Consider the following 21,133-nt stretch of genomic DNA (forward strand, 5'->3'; position numbering starts at 1 on the left):
ACGTGCCTTGGCTTACTATTTACAAAGGACTAAGCCACACAGGTCTTCACCTCAACTGTTCATCTCTTTCAACCCTAACCAAACAAACCCTAACCTTTCAACCCTGTAACCAAACAAACTATTTCCACATGGTCAGCTGCCTGCATTTCTTTTTGCTATGCTCAGGCTGGGTTGCCACACGAGGGACATGTTACAGCACACAAAGTCCAAGCCATGGCAGCATCAGTATCCTTTTTGTGTTCCACTCCCATTGAAGATAATTGCAAAGCAGCTACTTGGTCTTCAATTCAAACGTTTACATCTCACTACTGTCTAGAAAACTATTCCAGGCAAGATGGTCGGTTCAGCCAAGCAGTGCTACAAAATTAATTTTCTTCTTGAAGGCCAACTCTCCCTCCATCCCTTTCAGTTAAGCTAGGGAGTCCCAAGTGTGAGAATATGCTGCCTGCTTGTCCTGGAATAAAGCATGGTTACTTACCATAACACGTATTATCCAAGGACAGCAGGCAGATATTCTCAGTGTCAGGTCAAAAGCGCGCCGGGACAAAGGCGCGCCCAGACAATTGAGCGCAGCGCGGAGGCGCACCACTCTAAATTACTGTTTTTAGGGCTCCGACGGGGGGGGGGGGGGCGTGGGACATTGCGCCGCGTTGTGGGGGGTTGTAACCCCCCACATTTTACTGAAAACTTAACTTTTTCCCTGTTTTTAGGGAAAAAGTTAAGTTTACAGTAAAATGTGGAGGGTTACAACCCCCCCAAACCCCCCATAACGCCGGCGCGATGTCTATTAAGTAAAGTGGGGGGGTTCCCCAACAAAACCCCCCCCGTCGGAGCCCCTAAAAACAGTAATTTAGAGCGGCGCGCGCCTCCGCGCTGCGCTCAATTGTCCTGGCGCGCCTTTGTCTTTCGCGCCGTTGTCTATGAACCGATATTCTCACATCCCTTCCTCCTCCCCAGTTGGCTTCTTAGCTTGCTTATGGAACTGAGGAACATGAGCTGACGTCTGGCAGGAAGGCACTTGCACAGTGCGGGCAGTCTTGAAGCTTTGCTAAAGCTTAAAGTGGCGATACACTTTAGCGCTGTCCGTACCGGGCTCCTTGGGTGATGTCACCCACACACATGTGAGAATATCTGCCTGCTGTCCCTGGATAACACCTGCTATGGTAAGTAACTGCTTTTCTGCCTTTGGGGATCAAAACTCTTTTGTGAATAACTAGCAAGAACACCAATTTGGATGTGCATCTGTAATGCAATATGGGCTGACAGACAAGAAAATATGAGGCTACAATTTTCTAGATGGCCAGTAATGTATATAGCTGGTTATAGTTCTATAATAAAGGTGACTGAACTTCAACTTCACTTGTCCTCTGATATTTATAATTGTTGTTTTACCATAGATGGAGAGGAAGTTAATGTGTATAGTTTGGATAATGGTGTTTTGAATGTGATAACAATCTCTCTTGCCATGGTATGTGAGATTGGTAAAGTGTATGTAGTTTGATAACTACTTACTGTGTTCCAGGCAATGGCTCTTGGACTTGTACCAATGTGTTCTTCTCAGATGGAGAGAACATTTAATACTACACGAGTTCCTGGAATTGAAAGAGGTAAGTAAAGAAGGAGAAAAGAAAAAACATATATCTGTTCTAGCAGACTACATAGTCTCTCGCCTCCCTGGGTTAAAAATATACCTGTATCTCATGTTGGGTGCTAGGCTAGTTACAGAGGAAACTAGTTTCAGTAGAGCTTTTTGTAAAATACTAAGGACATGTTAGCATTCAGACTTAGATGCCCCATTTTTCAGATTCAGCCCCAATGCAAAATGAGATTTCAGAAATAGTAACTTAAAACAGCAGTACTCAGCTATTCAAGTTATTCTTCAGAATATATATATATATATATGTATGTAAAGGATACAGGAGCTTTATTAAAGTCAATAAAATGTTGTTTCCAAAGAATGGTTCACATTGCTGAGAAACCAGGACCCGACACGGTCCATGTTTCGAATAACGCTCCTTCCTCAGGGATCCAAAAGTGATAATTGCCAAAAGGCTCCTGTGATAGTTGCTCCTCAGTGTGTGTGAGATGAGTGAAGAGAAATGTGTTTTGGAGAGTATTTATGCTGCAGTGGCAGTACTCGCCTATATTCACTGTTGAAGCCATGAATGTGGCCTTTCTGTGCTAGGTTCCATGCTAGTGATGAGCATTTTGGGCTTATTCATGAGTCCTGGCATTGCTCGTACTTGTCTACTGTGGCTTCATAGTCAATGGCAGCTCACCTCTGCATAACAGTACATATTCATAGAAACATAGAATATGACGGCAGAAAAGGGCTGTAGCCCATCAAGTCTGCCCACGCTAATGACCCACCCCCAGACTTCACCCCGCTAGAGATCCCACATGCATATCCCATTTCTTTTTAAAATCGAGCACGGTGCTGGCGTTAATCACCTGCAGTGGAAGTTCATTTCAATGATCGACCACCCTTTCGGTGAAGAAATACTTCCTGGTGTCGCCATGAAATTGCCCACCTTTGATTTTCAGCGGATGACCTCTTGTGGTTGAAGGTCCTTTAAGAAAGAATATATCGTCTTCCACCTCGATGCGGCCCGTGATATATTTAAACGTCTCAATCATGTCCCCCCTCTCTCTACGTTCTTCGAGCGAGTATAGCTGCAGTTTATTCAGTCTTTCCTCATATGGGAGGTTCTTGAGTCCCGAGACCATCCTGGTGGTAATTCGCTGAACCGACTCGATTCTCCGCACATCTTTTTGATAATGTGGTCTCCAGAATTGAACACAATATTCAAGATGAGGTCTCACCATGGATCTGTACAGGGGCATTATAACTTTGTCAGCCGGAGGCCCGAAGTTATAATGCCCCTGTACAGATCCATGGTGAGACCTCATCTTGAATATTGTGTTCAATTCTGGAGACCACATTATCAGAAAGATGTGCGGAGAATCGAGTCAGTTCAGCGAATTACCACCAGGATGGTCTCGGGACTCAAGAACCTCCCATATGAGGAAAGACTGAATAAACTGCAACTATCTCAATATTTTTGTGACTTTTTTTCCCCTCCATTAATTCATATCCCTCTGGGTGGTAATTTGTCAGAAATCAACATGTTAGCCTCAAGACCCCAAATCAAACAGCGGCAGGTGTCCCTTTTCTATCAGAGCTCTTCAGATGTGGGTTTGAGCATATCTGGCATAGTGACAGCAACGTATCCCTAGCCAATTTCATACTAGAGAATGACACGGTGATAAAATTTGTCACTGTTCCTGTCCCGGAAACCCTCTCCATATCATTCTTTAAGGAAAGAGGGAAGAATCAGAGTATGAATGGACATAACCACTGACCCTTAAGCCTTGTATTGAAGAACGCTGGTGTAGAAGGACTGAGGTTGAGATAGACACTAAAGAATGACACGAGATGGTTAGAACATAAGACTATAAGCATTGCCATACTGGGACAGACTGAAGGTCAATCAAGCCCAGAATCCTCTTTCCAGCAGTGGCCAACCCAGGTCTCAAATACCTGGCAGAAACCCAAAGAGTAACAACATTCCAGAGCTGAGATTGTGATATCATCATGCCTCGTTATACCAATGCTTAAAAGCCAGCCTCATCAGTGATGTCACAATGTGTTCATTATCCTATTCTTGGCTCACATAAAAATCGGAATATGAATGGACACAACCACTGATCCTCAAGCCTTTCATTGAAGAATGCCGGTGTAGAAGGACTGAGGTTGAGAATGACACGGGATTGTTTCTCGCGACTATCCGCAGGGACGGAAACTGTGACGAATTTTGTCACCCCGTCATTCTCTATTTCATACCTAAGATAAGTTTCTTGTAAATCTGAGGTTGAGTGGCTGGGGTGTTCTGCATTTCTTAAGCATGGGAAAGACCATCAGAACAACAAAAGCTGGTATGCCTCATGTCCCGCTCCCTCCTGGAGTTCTCTAATTCTAAGGAGGTTGCTAAAGGGTGTGTTAAAACTTCGTCTTTGTGTATGATTCTAGGCCAATGATTCCAACAAAACTAATCCATTTAGTGAAATCTTTCTGCTGTTTTACAGATGTTGTACTGCACCTGAGGGAAAGTAGGCATTTGGTTGTCTACCATAAGGGTCGCTTCTTTAAAGTCTGGCTTTACCATGGTGGTGACTTACTAAAACCCCGGGACTTAGAGATGCAGTTTCAGAGGATCTTGGATGATACATCAGCCCCACAACCTGGAGAGGAGAAGCTGGCAGCACTCACTGCGGGAGAGAGGTAAGTAGATGGCAGATATGTAAGTAATGGTTTAGAGTCCAACATTTCTATTGTTTTCAGTAAAAGCGTGTCTTAAGTCGCCTTAGGTTTTATGTTCTGGTTTCAGTAAAACTCAAGTGGTGGCCTCAGCATCCTGAGGTTGTGAGTTCGATCCCAGCCTGTTCCTTGTGACTCTGGGTAAATCACTTAACCCTCCATTGCCCCAGGTACCTGATTACTATTCAAGGAATTGTAAACCACTTGGATGAATTTCTTCATGAAAAGGTGGTTAATAAAATAAACAAATTTTCTTCCATTGTCCCAGCTATGAAAACTTAGATTGCAAGCCCACTAGGAATAGAGACAGTACCTGCATGTAATGTGTGCAGCACTGCATATATCCAGTAACACTATAGAAACGTTTGGTAATAGTAGTTGGTTGCCATCTCCTAATACCAGCCCTGAATACAAGGGGGCATTCTTATGGGCAGGGGTCCCACTTGTGCATTACTTACAGAATACTGTTACACGCACCCTTGCCACATTTAGGCACCTGCAGTTATGCTGGGCCTATGTAAGGTGCCCGTAAATCACAGTTAACGCCATGATTAAAATTATTTTAATTATTAAAAACTGTAACCATGATTTAATAATTAATTGTATGCAACCCACTTTCTGCCTATCACCCATCTACCTGCATGCAGTGTCAGTCTAGCACCTCTATTCCCCTCCCAATCCAGCTACTCTCCCTTCCTCTCTCTTCCCCCTCCCCCACCCCTCCAGCCGACCTACCTTTAAATCCAGTCCTTGGCCCTGAAGACCAGAGGAAGCCATATAGAAAGGTTGCTTGCAGCTTGCACTAGGCCTTTACCTTTGCCCCACCCCTTCTGATGCAACTTCCTATCTTCCGAAGGGGAGGGCTGGGTCAGAGGGAAAAACCTGGTGTAACTTGTAAGCAACCTTTCTGTACAGCTGCTGCTGGCCTTGAGGACCAAAGACTAGATTTAAAGATAGGCCAGCTGCAGCCTCTGGGGGTAGGAAATGGGGGAACAGAGAGCAGTCACGTTGGGTCCAGGGAGGGATGATACCAAATGTGGGGAGAAGGGAGAGAAAATGTGTGCCCCCCCCCCCCATGGACTGCTGGAGGTGTCCCACTTTTAACTGTGATTAATCACAATTACTGTATTTTTTGTACTATAAGAGGCACCCTACATTTAGTGGAGGAAAACAAGAAAAAAAACATTCTGAACCAAATTGTGCACCCAGCCCCCTCACTCCCTGTCAGGCTCTGCAACCTGTCTCTCCTTCCCTGCCCTGTAACCTACCCCCCTCCCTCACCTTTGGTAGTGTAGTGGTAAGTTGGGACAGCCGACTTAACAATTTTTTCCTCTCTGTCCCGTCCGTCCTTTTAAAACACCCGTCGCCCTAGTACCTTTTTAAACGTCCCTTAAGCCTGGTGGTCCAGCGGTATATCGGCTGGCAGAAGCGTGCTTTCTACGCTGCTGCCTGGGCCCGCGCCACTTTCTGAATGGCTGCCGTCAGTTCTTGCGGCATCTACTTATAGAATCAACCCCTATGTGTCACTATTGAGCAATAGCTTGCACTCCTTCTCCTCCAGGGACCAGCTATGAATGTTATATCCAGCTCTGGCCAGCCTAACAATAATATAAAAATAGTCTTACTGGGTCAGACCAATGGTCCATCAAGCCCCCAGTAGCCTGTTTTTACGGTGGCCAATCCAGGTCCCTAGTACCTGACCAAAACCCAAAGAATAGCAACATTCCATGCCACCGATCCAGGGCAAGCAGTGGCTTCCCCCATGTCTTTCTCAATAACAGACTATGGACTTTTCCTCCAGGAAATTGTCCAAACTTTTCTTAAAACCAGCTACTCTATCCGCTCTTATCACAATCTCTGGCAGTGGGACCATGTTTTCTTTATATATCAAGCACTTGCTTTTGGAATTTTGAAAAACTGCTAATAAAGGTTTATGTAACTGGTTGGGAGGGAAACCCTTCTAGTTCTGAGCTCCAAGTCATGCTTTCCATGGAAGAGAGGATCAGATTACCCTGCTTGTTCCCTTTGCCAACATTTAGTGGGAGTTTCCAGTGAAGATTTGCCCAAAGTGCAAAGGGAGGAGGTGAGCAAGGAACTCCCTGTGGTTCCTGTTTAGCCATCCAGCAGAAGGTTCCAGAAGGGGCTTTTTGAACTATGATTCCTTCAGCATCAGGGTTCCAACCTGGAGAGAAGTGGAATTCTGATATGCCTCAGTGTAGAAGGGTGGATGCCCCACTGTTAAGCCATCACAAGAAACACTGAATTCATTGTGAACTGTTTTGGCATTGTTAGATGCTTCTGTTTTGAGTCTGTACTGCAACCTATACTGGACTGAGAGGACCTTAAGACACAAGTTTTGGAGTTGGAGAAAAAGGTTGAAAGAGTGATGGCTATATAAACAGGTCTTATGCAGGTTCTCCATAAGAAAATTGACTCTAGAAAATAGATCAGGACTCTAAATTTGAGAGTAATTTTTCCTAAAAGATCTTCGGAGCAACCAATTGATTTGTTTAAGAAATAAGGAGGTTTTGAGAGATAAGCCAGAGTTATTCCCTCTTATGAACAGAGTATTTTATCTATCTGTTGGAGGCAACACTGGAAGAAAGAGATCTGCTCCCTCTGGTGAGGTCGCTATGGACAGTCAAGATATTTCTGGTCTGTTACAAGATCTGGGTGGGGTAGAACTAAAAAAAAAAAAAAAAGCAACACTTGTATCTCTTATCTTTTGCTCAATTGTGCGCATATCCAGAGATTATTATTTTTTTTTTTTAAATTCTTTATTCATTTTATGTTTAACATCAAGTGCACAGAAAGTAACAACAATTTGACTAATACATCAATTGAAATTCCACAAACATTTTCAATAAATAAAATTTATCCCCTTCCCTCCCACCATAATAATTTTTCTTAATTTTGTCGGCCATACTTTTATTTCTTGGACAAAAGATTTGGATATTTCCTGATTTGTAAAAGACCTCCCAGGATCGGAGGAATAAATTATTGCGATGTGTCAAGAGGTTTTAGACCTTGGTGTATGTTTTGCTGTAAATATTTAATTAGAATTCAGAATAAACAGTATGGGGCTCATAATTTAAAAAAAAAAAAAAAAAGTTCAAAAGAGGCCTAAGTCGGTACTTGGACGATCAAAAAGACAGATCGTCCAAGTACTGATAATCAAAGCTGGTTTTAGACGTATCTAAAACCAGCTTAGGTCTTTACCCTGTCTCTGAATGCCTAGAGCGAAAAGGGGTGTTTTTGGAGGAGTGGAAAGGTGGGTGGAAAAGGGAGGTGGTTTGCCAGACGGAACTTATACGTTTCGACTTAGGCCAAGTCAAAACAGGTATAAGTTCCTAATAAGGTCGCTGAGCTGGTTGCAGTGATCAGCTCAGCAGCCCAGGCAACCTAACCCCACCCCCAGCCCTCCTGCTGACACACCCCACCCCCCATGAACCCAACATCGCAGCGCTCTGGACCCCCTCCCCACACACACACTAACCTCAAAGTTGGCCGGCCTGCCGGGTCCTCTCTCCGTCCATCCAACAGGCCTGCCATTCTCAGAATGGTGGGCCTGCCCCTTTCCAGTGCATTGTGGGATGCAATGGGGTGGGATTGGCCCAAGCGCCTAAGGAGCAAATGTATTGAGTTAAAAGGAGATGATGTTGGAAATAAATTTCATATTGGGTATAAATTTCATTGCTCCCCCCCCAAAAAAAAAAATTTGTTTTCCTCATTAGACTGGAAACTTTTTTTTTTTTTTTTTGGGGGGGTGAATGAATTTATACCCAATATGAAATATATTTTCAGCATAGTCTCCTTTTAACTCAGTACATTTGCTCCAACGTTTTCCCAGACCTTTCATGCCTTCAGTAAAATACAAAGTAAAAACAAGACATGTTTTCAAAATGTCCAATCAAACTAGTTTTCGATCAATGGTTAGATAATGTGGCACCCATTGTGCACTCAACTTCCTCGTGCCTAAATGTTCATATAAGATGGTGTGTGTACATTGTGATAACATCACAGTCTCATTTAGGAATGCTAGAGCCTCTGCTATCTCATTTAGGGTCAATTTTAACCATATACCGTATATATAAAAAATTCTATTATAAGTTAAAAAAAATAGATTGTAAGCCTTCCAGGAGCAGGGAAATTAGCTAACTCATCGTGAGATACTACTGAAAACCTGTGAGCTAAATTAAAAAAAAAAAAAAAATTTTACTAGGTATCTTGTTTCCCAGCTTGGTATTGAAAGACTTGAGAAATGGTTTGTTCTCTGCCATCATGTCCTTAGGATACCATGGGCAAAGGCTCGTGCTACTTATTTCAGCCAGGGAGTAAACAGGAGTTCTCTTAGTGCCATTGAACGGGGAGCATTCTTCATGACCCTAGATGATGAAGCACATGGTTATGACAAGAAAAACCCGTCCTCCATGGATCTGTATGCCAAGTCCCTTCTTCATGGGAAATGCTATAACAGGTGAGTGAGCATTAAAACATCATTCTCACATGCACACCTACCATCACTTTTTTCCTATTTTTTTGCACTGTTCACCTTCCCTTTTGCCTTGTCTCTAAAAACAAAACAACAACCCAACCCACCCTCCCAAAACCTGCATTGTCCCTTTTCTTTATCTTACCCTTAATTTTCTTTACCACTTTTGCCAGTTCACTTCCTCTACCTACCACTCACTCACTCACACTTCATCTTTTTCCTTTTTTTGTTTAAGATGGTTTGATAAATCCTTCAACTTCATTGTATTCCGAAATGGGAAGATGGGTCTGAATGCAGAGCACTCCTGGGCTGATGCGCCTGTCATTGGTCACCTCTGGGAGGTAAAACAAATAGTTGGGGAATGAGTTTGGGAAGGCAAAAGGAGGGCATTGGAAGAAATGAAACCCAAGTTTGATTGGCATATGCTTCTGGGCTGATACTCTTTCGCTGTTATCTCTTTGGAGTTGAAGAGCAGGGCTAGTTAAGGATGCTAGGCACCCTAGGTGAACTTGTAATCTTGTATCCCCTCCCCCCAAAAAAAAAAAAGTCCAGCATATTCCTATCTTCCCCTCCTCCTTATGGATCAGAAATCTCCCCATCTTTTCTCCACCCCCCTATCCCCACTTGATGTTCTAGCACCGACCCTGTCTCTTTCCCCTATATTTTGCCACTGGGTTAGTGCCGTGGTGGGTGGGTCAACAAGCAGGCTGGCAGTTAAAGAAGAAAGTATTGGCCTCAGTGTGTGATGAAGGCCTGCTGCATCCTCACCCACTTTGTAACAGGAAGTCTGCTTTGGAGTTAACGGGGATGCAATAGACCTTCCATGTGCACATGTGCTGAGGCTCATGCTTTCTTGTTTAATTGCCAATCAACCTGCTGAGCTCCAGCTGTTCTGCTTGGAAAGCAGGGGAATTGAAAATATTCACTCAAGCTGTCTGCTGACTTTTTCTGCTCCCAGAATCTAAGCAATCTTCCAGTCCAGTTAATGGAAGCACCAGCCTATGAGAAAGATGAGCACTGAGGAGGATAAGAGATGGCAGGAGGTAATGAAGGAAAGGGAGTCTGAGGGGAAAATAGAAGAATAGGAAAGGAGGGAAGTTGAATCTTTGGAGATATTTTTGATAACTGCCTTTCTTTTTCTGACCACAATTCAGTGATCATCCAGAAACTGTTTTTACATCAAGACACTTCTGTGCAGCACCCTCTTTTTAAGTTGGGGGGGATGTGGTCGGTATTTTTGGCCTGGTAGATCAGTCTAACTGCAGTCTGAAGTCTTTTTAGCATAAGTCATCAGATCCCATTGTAGAGAGCGTTACAGTGGTCACTGCAGCTAATGACTAGGATGCAATGCAGTCACATCAAGTAATGAACTGATGCATCCTATTTGAAGAGTGAAGGAACATGATTTTGTAACTTTAGCAGTTGGGTGTTTGAATGTTAGTGCTTAATGAATCAATCCTTATTCCTATCATTATGTTACATAATTTATTTCCTATGCTACAATATTAAGTAGCCACTCTTTTTCTGTCTGATAATGAAGTAGATAACCCTATCTGTTCTGCCACCATTTCATATGGTACAATCCATCATGCAGATTCCACTCTGACAATCCATTCCCTGTCACCTTGCAACTTGAAGCCGTTTTCTGCAGCACTTAACCTTTTTCATTACATTATGTGAAGCAGTTGACTTACATGCTCTGCCATCTTTCTATATAATGCAGCCTTTGTCTATCTTCACATAACACAATACCTTCTGCCTGGAGCTGCTGAATTTTTTTGTTTGTTTGGGGAGTGGTGGTGGTGGGGAGAGTTTTGCCTCTAACCCTGCCTCTGCTCCATCTGCATCTTTTACTTACAAATATGCCTTTGCTGCTTCTATCTCAGCCTTCAGCCCCATTCCCTGTGTAAGGCCCAGCATTTTATGCCTTCTCAGAGACCTTTTCTCCCAGTCCTGTCAGTGTAAGCCCCCTTTTTGATCCCTACCTTCAGCAACTACATTGTACTCATCTTCAAGACCCTGCATCAGGAGCAATCTCCAAACCCCAGCCCACTTCTCCCACTAACCCCCCCACCTTTCCAATCCCAGCACTAGCACCTTTAAATAACATTCAGAGCAATGGGATCTTGTGTTTCTGCTCTGTTTTCATTGGTTGACATTGGCTTTCAGCACCATATGCTTTTTAAAATTGAGGAGCAACTACAGTACTTCCTATTTCCTGTTGCTCTCTGATTTTAACAAGCACATGGTGCTGGCAGCCAGTGCCAAACAATGAAAGCTGGGCAGCAGCAGCAGAAGGACAAGCTCCAATTGCTCTGAAAGTAAGCAAGTGACAGCTGGTAGGAAAAGTTTGGTGGGACCATAGCCAGTGTGCCCCCCCTCCTGTTTTAATGCCTATACCTTCTGCCTTTCCATTATGCAAAATGGAGCAGCAGCTGTTGCTATCTTTTGCAATTATTTTGCCACACACTTATTTTTTTTCTTTCTTTCTTTTAGTTTGTGCTAGGGACAGAGTGCTTTGAGCTGAAATATGCTGCCGATGAACATTGCTGTGGTATGATGAACTCATCTCTGCCACCCCCAGAGAGATTGAAATGGGAAATTCCATCCACAGTAAGTTTGCTTTTCATTTTAACACCAGGAATATTTTCATTTTTATCCTTGCTTGAAATATCCTTGCTTATCCTTGCTTAGATAGATTGTGAGCCCACCGGGACAGATAGGGAAAATGCTTGAGTACCTGATTGTAAAAACCGCTTAGATAACCTTGATAGGCGGTATATAAAATCCTAATAAACTTGAAACTTGAAAAGTGATGTTGTTTCCCCAATATTCAGCACGCTGGCTAGTCCAGGAATACAATACATGCCATTCAGCAGAAACACAAGACCTTAGGATATTTGAGGATAGCACATCCAATTCACCCATTTCCAGAGGAAATAGTGAACAAAAGGGAAATTTAGGAAAAATCGGTTGTCTGCATATTTTGCAGCTGCCTGATTAGATAAGAACATAAGAATTTGCATCCGCTGGGTCAGACCAAAGGTCCATCGCGCCCAGCAGTCCGCACCCGCGGCGGCCCATCAGGTCCATGACCAGTCAGGTTATCATGATTTAGCCCTATAGCCCCCTTGCTTTTATCTATACTCTTTCCATGCTGATATCTACCCCTTTCTGTATCCCCTTTCTCCTATCCTTCGGGAATCCATCCAATCCTTCTTTGAATCCCCGTAGCGTACTCTTCCCGACCACTTCCTCCGGGAGCGCGTTCCATGTGTCCACAACCCTCTGTGTGAAGAAGAACCTCCTGGCATTGGTTCTAAACTTGTCCCCTTCCAGTTTCTCCGAGTGCCCTCTTGTGTTTGTGGTTCCCCGTAGTTTGAAGAATCTATCCTTGTTTATCTTCTCCATGCCCTTCATGATCCTGAAAGTTTCTATCATGTCACCCTAAGCCTCCTCTTTTCCAGGGAGAAGAGCCCCAGCTTGTCCAGCCTGTCAGTGTATGAACAGTCCTCCATACCAATTATCATTTTCGTAGCTCTTCTCTGGACCTTCTCAAGTATCGCCATGTCTTTCTTGAGGTACGGCAACCAATATTGGATGCAGTACTCCAGATGCAGGCGCACCATTGCACGATACAGTGGCATGATGACTTCCTTCGTCCTGGTTGTAATTTCCTTCTTCTTTAGCACTCTCCAGACCAGTAGAGGTTAACTTTACGAATGGGTATATATCTAATCATGACCAGCAGGTGGAGACTGAAAACAAAACTGTGGGACAGTATATCCTATCCCCTCTTCTCTATTTCCCTCAGTCTTCTTTCAGTCTCCAGCAGGTGTTGAGTGATCTGTACCCATCTCCCTTGGTAGGGCTGTTGGAATTTGTTTAGGGGGTCTATAGTCCCTGTTTTTAGCCGGACGGAGCTTGGGCGGACCCTGTTTGGGGGTTCGTCCGACCTCGGGGGTGTCAAACCCGGCTGGTCTCGAGCGGGGTCCCTCCCCCCACTTCCTCCACCTCCCCATATTTTTTTAGAGGAGCCTCAGCAGTAAGCCTTGCCCCCTAAATCAAGCAAGGCATATTGCTTCGAGAGCCTGTGGAGTCTGTTCTGTAAAAAAAAAAATAAATCCTGAGGTAGTGCTGGTCTGGAGGGTTGTTTCCCTTTAAGAAAACTGTATTTTACTGTATTTTTTCAACTAACCGGCACTTTTTTTTACAGCTAGGTCGCGTATGGAGCAATGAGCACTTCTAAAGGGAAAAAGTGCTCATTGTGCTCCAGACGCGAGGCACTCGCGGCCGGCCTGTGCAAGCGGTGTTCAGGCCGGTGCGGTGGAGGAGCTCCGTCGGCAGTGGCTGCAGGCGCCCAGAGCTCCCCGCCGAAGGTGCCTTGCGAGTCGGCAGAGAGCAGTGGGGAAGCCCGGTCTTCACCATCCGCCCACGGAGGGATTCCCCGGGCTGCCGACGGTCGGGTTTTTGGGGATTCCCTCTCAGCTGATTTTTTGACAGCTGATGCCGGCTTGCCTGCTTTAGCGGCTGAGACTGTTCAGGTCTCTCAGCCGCTGCAGGCTATGGAGGGAGCTGTTTTGGCGGGAAAGACGCCATCTTCTCACTCTGGCCCCTCCATCTTGTCTTCCACCTCAGGTGACCTTCCCCCTGTTTCGGAAAAGCAGGGGCAGGTTTCTGCTGGGTCCCCTGCGGTGGCAAGGGAGTCCCTTGGGACCCTCGGGGGTTTTTTCCCCTGATTTATTTTTTTCTTTGTGCCGAGCCTATTTTCAGGCGGCTGGGGGTCCCGGTTGCGCGCAGGGGGTTTCGGGGGGTGGGGGTTCCTCCGCGCTCCCTGCGGCTTTGCCTCTCTCGTCGGGTGTGGCGTCCCCTCCTCCGCAGCCTTCGTCCAAGCGCCCGTGGGTGTCGTGGGATGAGGATTTATGGTCGGAGGAGCGTGTCGGTCTGGATGAGGACCTTGGCTGGTCGGAGGAGTTTCAGGACCCTCTTGAGGGGACGGCCGCTGGCGGCGGCTTGTCGGGTTTCCCGTCTTCCGTCGAAGAGGCGTCGGTGGTGCGCCTTTTTCAGAGAGATGAGCTGCCGGACCTGATTCAACAGGTTTCTTTGGTGTTGCGTTTTGAAGATGCGCCGCCGGAGACTCCGCGGGTGGGGGACCCTCTGCTTCGGGGGATCCGTTCCGTTTCCCGCTCTTTTCCTATGCATCAGGATATTCGGGATATTATCCTAGAACAGTGGAAAACGCCGGAGGCGCCGTTTCGTTTGGCGCGTAGCATGGCTCGTTTGTATCCCATCCCAGAGGGGGATCGGGCTACTTTAGTTTCGCCAGTCGTAGACGCGGTGGTCTCGGCGATTTCTAAGCGGCATACCGTGCCTGTTGAGGGCGGTTCTGCGTTGCGGGACTCTGAGGAGCGCAAATTGGAGAATATCCTTAAGCTCAATTTTCAGGTCTCGGCTTTTGGGGTCCAGGCGGCTATCTGTGGGGGGCTGGTCGCTCGCGCCGTTTTTCGGTGGGCTGAGCGCATCCTGGATCGGGAGTCTGATGACTGGTCTCTGGTGGATCAGGAGGTGGCGAAGATTGAGATGGCGGCCTCGTTCCTCTCTGATGCTCTTTATGACTTAGTGCGGATTTCGGCTAAGTCTATGGCCTTTGGAGTGGCCGCGCGGCGTATTTTGTGGCTGCGCGCTTGGGCGGCGGATGCTGCGTCCAAAGCTAAACTTACTAAATTTCCCTTTCGGGGGTCTTTTTTGTTCGGGGAGGAATTGGATAAGTTGATTCAGACTCTGACGGACTCTAAGGTTCCCCGTCTGCCTGAGGACCGTGCCCGTCCTGCGTCTCGGGGTGGCGCGGCCCGGGGGCATTTGCGGGAATTTCACAAGTATCGCCCTGGGCGTGGGGCTGCTTCTTTCCCGGCTCCGGGTTTTTCCAGGGGTCGGTTCTTCCAGCGCATGCAGCCCTTTCGGGGGGCCCGTCGGGGGGCAGGGAATCCCTCCGCCGGCTCCCCGCTTCCCGTCCTGCGCAATGACTCCTTGCCGGCGCCCCCTTTGTTCCGGTGGGGGCCTGGCTGTGAGAATTTTTCCCAAAGTGGGCCGAGATCACGTCCGATCAGTGGGTCCTGGAGGTGGTGCGGGACGGTTATGCTCTAGAGTTCGCCCGCTCTCTGCCGGACCTTTTCATAGCTTCTCCTTGTCAGTCTCAGGGGAAGACGCAGGCCTTTCGCCAGACCCTGCAGCGCTTGCTGGATCTCAAGGCAGTGGTGCCGGTGCCCCCTTCGGAGTGGGGCACCGGCAGGTACTCCATTTACTTTGTGGTGCCCAAGAAGGAGGGGACCTTTCGGCCCATCCTGGATTTGAAAGGGGTCAACAGGGCTCTCAAGATTCCTTCTTTCCGCATGGAAACTCTGCGGTCGGTCATTCTGGCGGTTCAGCCGGGGGAGTTCCTCACTTCTCTCGATCTGACGGAGGCCTACTTGCATGTTCCCATTCGGGACTCTCATCAGCGCTTCCTGCGCTTTGCGATCTTGGGGCGGCACTATCAGTTCTGTGCGCTTCCCTTTGGTCTGGCCACGGCTCCCCGGACGTTCACCAAGGTGATGGTGGTCGTCGCGGCAGCCTTGCGGTCGGAGAGCATCCGGGTTCACCCCTACCTAGACGACTGGTTGATTCGGGCAAAGTCGTTGCAGGAAAGCTCCCGGGTTACGGCTCGGGTGGTGGAGTTTCTCCGGTCGCTGGGCTGGGTGGTCAACCTTTCCAAGAGTCGGTTGGTCCCGGCTCAGCGCCTGGAGTACCTTGGGGTTCTGTTCGACACCTCCTTGGGGAAGGTCTTCCTTCCAGAGGCCCGGGTGAGCAAGTTGCAATCGCAGATTCGTCTGCTTTTGGCGTCCCGGTGTCCTCGGGCGCGAGATTTACTCCAGGTCTTGGGGTCGATGGCGGCGTCCCTGGACGTGGTGAGGTGGGCGCGGGCCCACATGCGTCCTCTTCAGTATGCTCTGCTCCGGAGGTGGTCTCCCCAGAGGCAAGATTTGGATGTTCCAGTGCCCCTGTGGGGGTTGGCGCGCTGCAGTCTGCGCTGGTGGCTCCGGACCCCTCACCTGGTTCAGGGGGTGGGTCTGGATCTCCCGCAGTGGACGGTGCTCCTGACGGATGCGAGTCTCCTGGGTTGGGGGGCTCAGTGTTTGGGTCACTCAGCTCAGGGCACCTGGTCCGCGGAGGAGGCCACCTGGTCGATCAACATGTTGGAGACCAGAGCGGTCCGTCTGGCGCTGTTGGCTTTCCGCTCCCTTTTGCTGGGCAAGTCGGTCAGGGTGCTGTCGGACAATGCCACGGCGGTGGCTTATGTCAATCAGCAGGGGGGCACCAAGAGCACTCCGGTGGCGCAGGAGGCGGCTCTGCTCATGGTTTGGGCGGAGTCCCATCTGCTGGACCTCTCGGCCTCTCATATAGCCGGGGTAGAAAATGTTCAGGCAGACTTCCTCAGTCGTCACTTCCTAGATCCCGGAGAGTGGTGTCTCGGCGCCGGGGCGTTTCAGTTGATAGTGCAGGCTTGGGGGCAGCCCCTGATGGACCTGATGGCCACGGGTGGCAACGCCAAAGTGCCCCGCTTCTTCAGTCGTCGCAGGGACGGTCTGGCCGAGGGTCTGGATGCTCTGGTCCAGCCATGGCCAACGGAGGGGCTGTTGTATGTGTTTCCTCCTTGGCCACTGGTGGGCAGAGTGCTTCTTCGCATTGTTCACCATCCGGGTTTGGTGGTGCTGGTGGCTCCGGATTGGCCTCGACGTCCGTGGTATGCGGATCTGGTGAGGCACCTGGTGGCGGATCCTCTTCCTCTGCCTCTCTCGGCCGACCTTCTGATGCAGGGTCCCATTCCCATGTTCGACCCGTCTCCCTTCTGTCTTACGGTGTGGGTCTTGAAAGGGGTCGCCTTAGCAAGAAGGGATATTCAGACAAGGTGATCTCTACACTGTTGGGGTCCCGGAGGCTTTCTACCTCTCGGGCTTATGTGCGGGTTTGGCGTCTCTTTGAGGAATGGTGTCGGGCGCGGGGAGTGACCTCTTTTCGCGCTTCTCTGCCTAACATTCTAGAGTTCTTGCAGGATGGCCTGGATAGAGGCCTGGCTTGGTCTTCTCTCCGTGTTCATCTTGCGGCCCTGTCGGCTTTTCGAGGGTTGGTGTCAGGTCAGCGTTTATCGGCTCTTCCTGATGTAATTCGGTTTTTGCAGGCGGCCAAGTTGCTTAGGCCTCCCCTACGGCCCTCGGTTCCCTCTTGGGATCTTAATCTGGTTCTCTCTGTTTTGGTGCGCCCGCCTTTCGAGCCCTTGGACGACTGTTCTTTGAAGGACCTTACTTTGAAGGCGGTCTTTTTGGTGGCCATTACTTCTGCTAGGCGTGTTTCTGAGCTGCAGGCGTTCTCTTGTAGGGCTCCCTTCTTGGAGTTTTCTAGGGAGCGGGTCGTCTTGCGGCCTGTTCCTTCCTTTCTGCCGAAGGTTGTTTCTCCTTTTCATGTCAATCAATCGGTGGTTCTCCCGGTCTTGGGTGGTCGGGAGGGCTCTTCTGAGCAACGGCAGCTGCGCAAGTTGGATGTCGGTCGGGTCCTTCGCTCTTATGTGCGGCGGACCCAGGAATTCCGGAAGTCCGATCATCTCTTTGTCCTCCTGGCGGGTCCTCGTCAGGGAGCTGGCGCTTCTAAGGCTACTATTGCGCGCTGGATCAAGGAGACGATTGCTTCCGCTTATCTTCTGAAACAGCTGCCTGTTCCGGAGTTTCTCAAGGCTCATTCCACTCGGGGTCAGGCGACTTCTTGGGCTGAGTCGTCGCTCGTGCCTCCGGTGGATATTTGTAAGGCTGCTGTTTGGTCCTCCTTGCATTCCTTTGTTCGTCATTATCGGGTTGATGTGCAGGCGCGTCGGGACGCGGTGTTCGGTGAGCGTGTACTGGTATCGGCCCTTCGGGGGTCCCGCCCGTGAGAGGGACTGCTTTGGTACGTCCCATTCGTAAAGTTAACCTCTACTGGTCTGGAGAGTGCTAAAGAAGGAGAAATTAGGTTCTTACCTGGTAATTTACTTTCTTTTAGCTTCTCCAGACCAGTAGAGGTCCCCACCCTGTCTGTTGTTCGTGTTGTTGTTCGGGCTGTTGCGCGGGCAGTTTTTTTGTGTTTTGCTGCGGGTTCTAGTATTTTTCTAGAGCCGGGGAGATTTGAAGAACAGCGGCTGTGGCTCGTCTGGCTTAGCTGGCGAGCTGTGGGGACAATTTCCTTCGGGTATTTCTCCTCTGCATTTTCCAACAGCATTTTTTGGGTATGTTAATTGTTACTCCTGTTCGGAGTATTGTTTTTCTTTCTGTTTTCCAGTTCTTGGTTCTGCTTGGCTATTCGGCAGACTGAGGGAAATAGAGAAGAGGGGATAGGATATACTGTCCCACAGTTTTGTTTTCAGTCTCCACCTGCTGGTCATGATTAGATATATACCCATTCGTAAAGTTAACCTCTACTGGTCTGGAGAAGCTAAAAAAAAGTAAATTAGCAGGTAAGAACCTAATTTCTCCTTAATGATGCCCAGCATTCTGTTAGCTTTTTTCGAGGCCGCTGCACATTGCGCTGATGATTTCATTGTTGTGTCCACCAGTACACCCAAGTCCTTTTCAAGATTACTCTCCCCCAGCAATGTTCCCCCCATTTTGTAGCTGAACCTTGGGTTTCTTTTCCCTATATGCATGACCTTGTATTTTTCTATGTTAAAGCACATTTGCCATTTGTTTGCTTAGATCCCTTTGCAGGTCTTCGCACTCCTCTGTGGTCCTAACTCTGCTGCAGAGTTTGGTGTCATCAGCAAATTTTATAACTTCACACCTCGTCCCCGTTTCCAAGTCGTCGATAAATATATTGTGCAGATGTGCAGATGTATCCTGCTATTCCAGATAACATGATGGCATTAAAGTTCTTAATTGATGCCTATAGATAGGTTAGAAAATTGCTCTATCTGGCTATAAACTGGTCAAAATCTGCAGCCTTTTCCAAATCTGCAGCCTTTTCCCTAAACGACAATGTCCATAAAGGAGATCTGAAAGTCTTACTGCTTTTCAATGGCAGTCTGCTTCTCAGATATCTCTGCTTAGGCTATTATTGTCTTCTAGAAAATATACTGTACAGAGGAATATAGAGGATTTTTTTTTTTTCTTTATTGTAGTATTTTTATACTGCTTATAGCCAAGAAATTTACATTCGGGTCCTCAATTATTTCTCCCTATCTGTCCTGGTAGATTCACAATATGACAAATGGAACTGGGGAAATGAAGTGTCAAGTGACTTGCCCAGGGTCACAAGGAATGGTGTTGGGTTTGAACCTGCAACCTCAAGGTGCTGAGGCTGCAGCCATAACCACTAGGCCACTCCTCCACTCACTACTAAGTGATGTCCACTATACATTCTGTGGTGAAGGCGGAAGGCAGTCAAAATGATTTAAGGCAGTGTTTTTCAACCTTTTTACACCTATGGACCGGCAGAAATAAAATAATTATTCTGTGGACCGGCATCGGTCTGTGGACTGTCAGTTGAAGAACACGGGGCTAAGTCGTGGGCCAGACCCCGCCCATCTCTACCCAATCTCCACCCCAGACCCCACTCCCATAATAGTACTATTTGCACCTTGCACGTCTCTTGTCTCGTCTGGAAGCCTTCCCTCTGACGTTGTAATGTCAAGAGAGAAGGCTTCCGGTTCAGGCGCAGGATGCCTGTAGGAGCCACTGCCTGTGGCTTTGTGCACTGAATCGGAGAGGAAGAGGGAGCTGGCTCGAAGATAACACCGCATCGATCGCACCGTGGACCGGCGGTTGAAGAACACTGTTTTGGGCCTGATGCACATGCTGGCCCTGTGGACCGGCACTGGTCCATGGACCAGTGGTTGAAGAACACTGATTTAAGGTTTATTAACTTAATTTTATATTCTGTATAGACCTAAGTGGATCCCCTGTCTTTCTGGGGCACATGCAGCTGCCACCATAGCTACCTTCTAGGGTCTTTGTGGCAGAAAGTGTCTATTCCCTTCACAGCCACTCAACTCATTGGCAGCAGGTCTCACTCTAATAATGGGGCTGAAGTACTAGCAGCCCGGTGACATCACTTGATCATGCCACGAAGGACAATTATAAAATAGGCATTTTTAATTGAAAATATGACAGTCCTAATTAGTAATGCTGTAAGTAGCCTTGAACATTTTTTTGAAAGTCCAAATGAATATTTTTATAGATGGCTTGTGCAGTGTTTGCATTTTGTCAATTCTGTCCCCAGTGTTGCACCCTTGTAACTGAGGTTCTTTCCACAGTGCATGGAAATAATTAATAGCTCATATGACGTGGCCAAGGCATTAGCAGATGATGTGGATTTTCACTACAGCCAGTTTAAAGACTTTGGGAAAGGCCTGATCAAACGATGCAAGACGAGCCCAGATGCCTTCATACAATTAGCTTTGCAGCTTGCTCACTACAGGGTAAGTGCTCCTCATATTCCCCTCTGGACATGTAACCACTTTCCAAGTTCTTTCTGAAACTCTCTCCTTGATCACCACCACATTTATCTGTTTCTCTTAATAGAGAAAAGACAGGAATTGAGGAGGCATTTCTCTCACCAGTAACATAAAATGGTAGCCCCGAAGGCTTAGCTGTAAATGTATGACAAAGCTATATATTTTTTAAACTAAATGAGATAATACAATATTGGTCTTGTAAAGGTACCTAATGTCTTTCTTGGTTTTATTTTGTGCTACCGGTTTTTCCTTTTTTATAAAGTTTTTAGGTTGGTTTGATCTTGTGGTGACTTTTAAATTGTTATACTTTAGTGCATCTCTTTGCTTACAAAGAGAATACAAGAAATTTGCCAGTTATGCTTTTTTCTTTTCTCTTTAAAGTAAACTCTTTAATACAGAATGCTTTTCTAGTGCAATAGGCATATCATTCCTGAACTCTTTGATAGTCAACCTCTTCCGCGAGATCTGTGTTGAGAGCCTCATTAGCATTTACTTTGCTCCGCCTCCCATCACTCTGGGCTGTTCTGTACCACCTCAGTTTCTCTCTAAACTCAATGTTGTAGAAGCCTATCTGTTCTGCTCGAGTTTATTGTTCATTTAATTTGGGGGTTTTAAAAAATCCGATTGTAAGGCTTTTTGTTGGTGCTGCAGAGGCTCCCTGTTTGGTACATCTCTGACTGTGGAAGAGCTCAAACTCTGAGGTGTGTAGCTAAGATGGGGATATAGGTACACCCGTATCTGGACAATTGGCTGATAAGAGCTCCATCCAAAACCGAAAGAAGGTCAGCAGTGCAGCAGGTGGTTCAGCTTC

The 21,133-nt window shown here is 47.3% G+C and overlaps 1 protein-coding gene across 4 annotated transcripts in view; it reads left to right on the forward strand.

Annotated features, from left to right (window-relative positions):
- Positions 1 to 21,133, forward strand: part of CPT1B (carnitine palmitoyltransferase 1B) — a 95,380-nt gene that overhangs the window by 57,147 nt on the left and 17,100 nt on the right. For all 4 annotated transcript variants that reach the window (XM_033958377.1, XM_033958376.1, XM_033958375.1 and 1 more), the window contains exons 9-14: positions 1,523 to 1,607; positions 4,087 to 4,282; positions 8,610 to 8,795; positions 9,046 to 9,151; positions 11,307 to 11,423; positions 20,122 to 20,286. In XM_033958377.1, the coding sequence (XP_033814268.1) occupies positions 1,523 to 1,607; positions 4,087 to 4,282; positions 8,610 to 8,795; positions 9,046 to 9,151; positions 11,307 to 11,423; positions 20,122 to 20,286 (855 nt within the window). The remainder of the gene's footprint in view (positions 1 to 1,522; positions 1,608 to 4,086; positions 4,283 to 8,609; positions 8,796 to 9,045; positions 9,152 to 11,306; positions 11,424 to 20,121; positions 20,287 to 21,133) is intronic.

Source organism: Geotrypetes seraphini, chromosome 9 (assembly GCF_902459505.1).
Source record: "Geotrypetes seraphini chromosome 9, aGeoSer1.1, whole genome shotgun sequence".
Taxonomy (NCBI): Eukaryota; Metazoa; Chordata; class Amphibia; order Gymnophiona; family Dermophiidae; genus Geotrypetes; species Geotrypetes seraphini.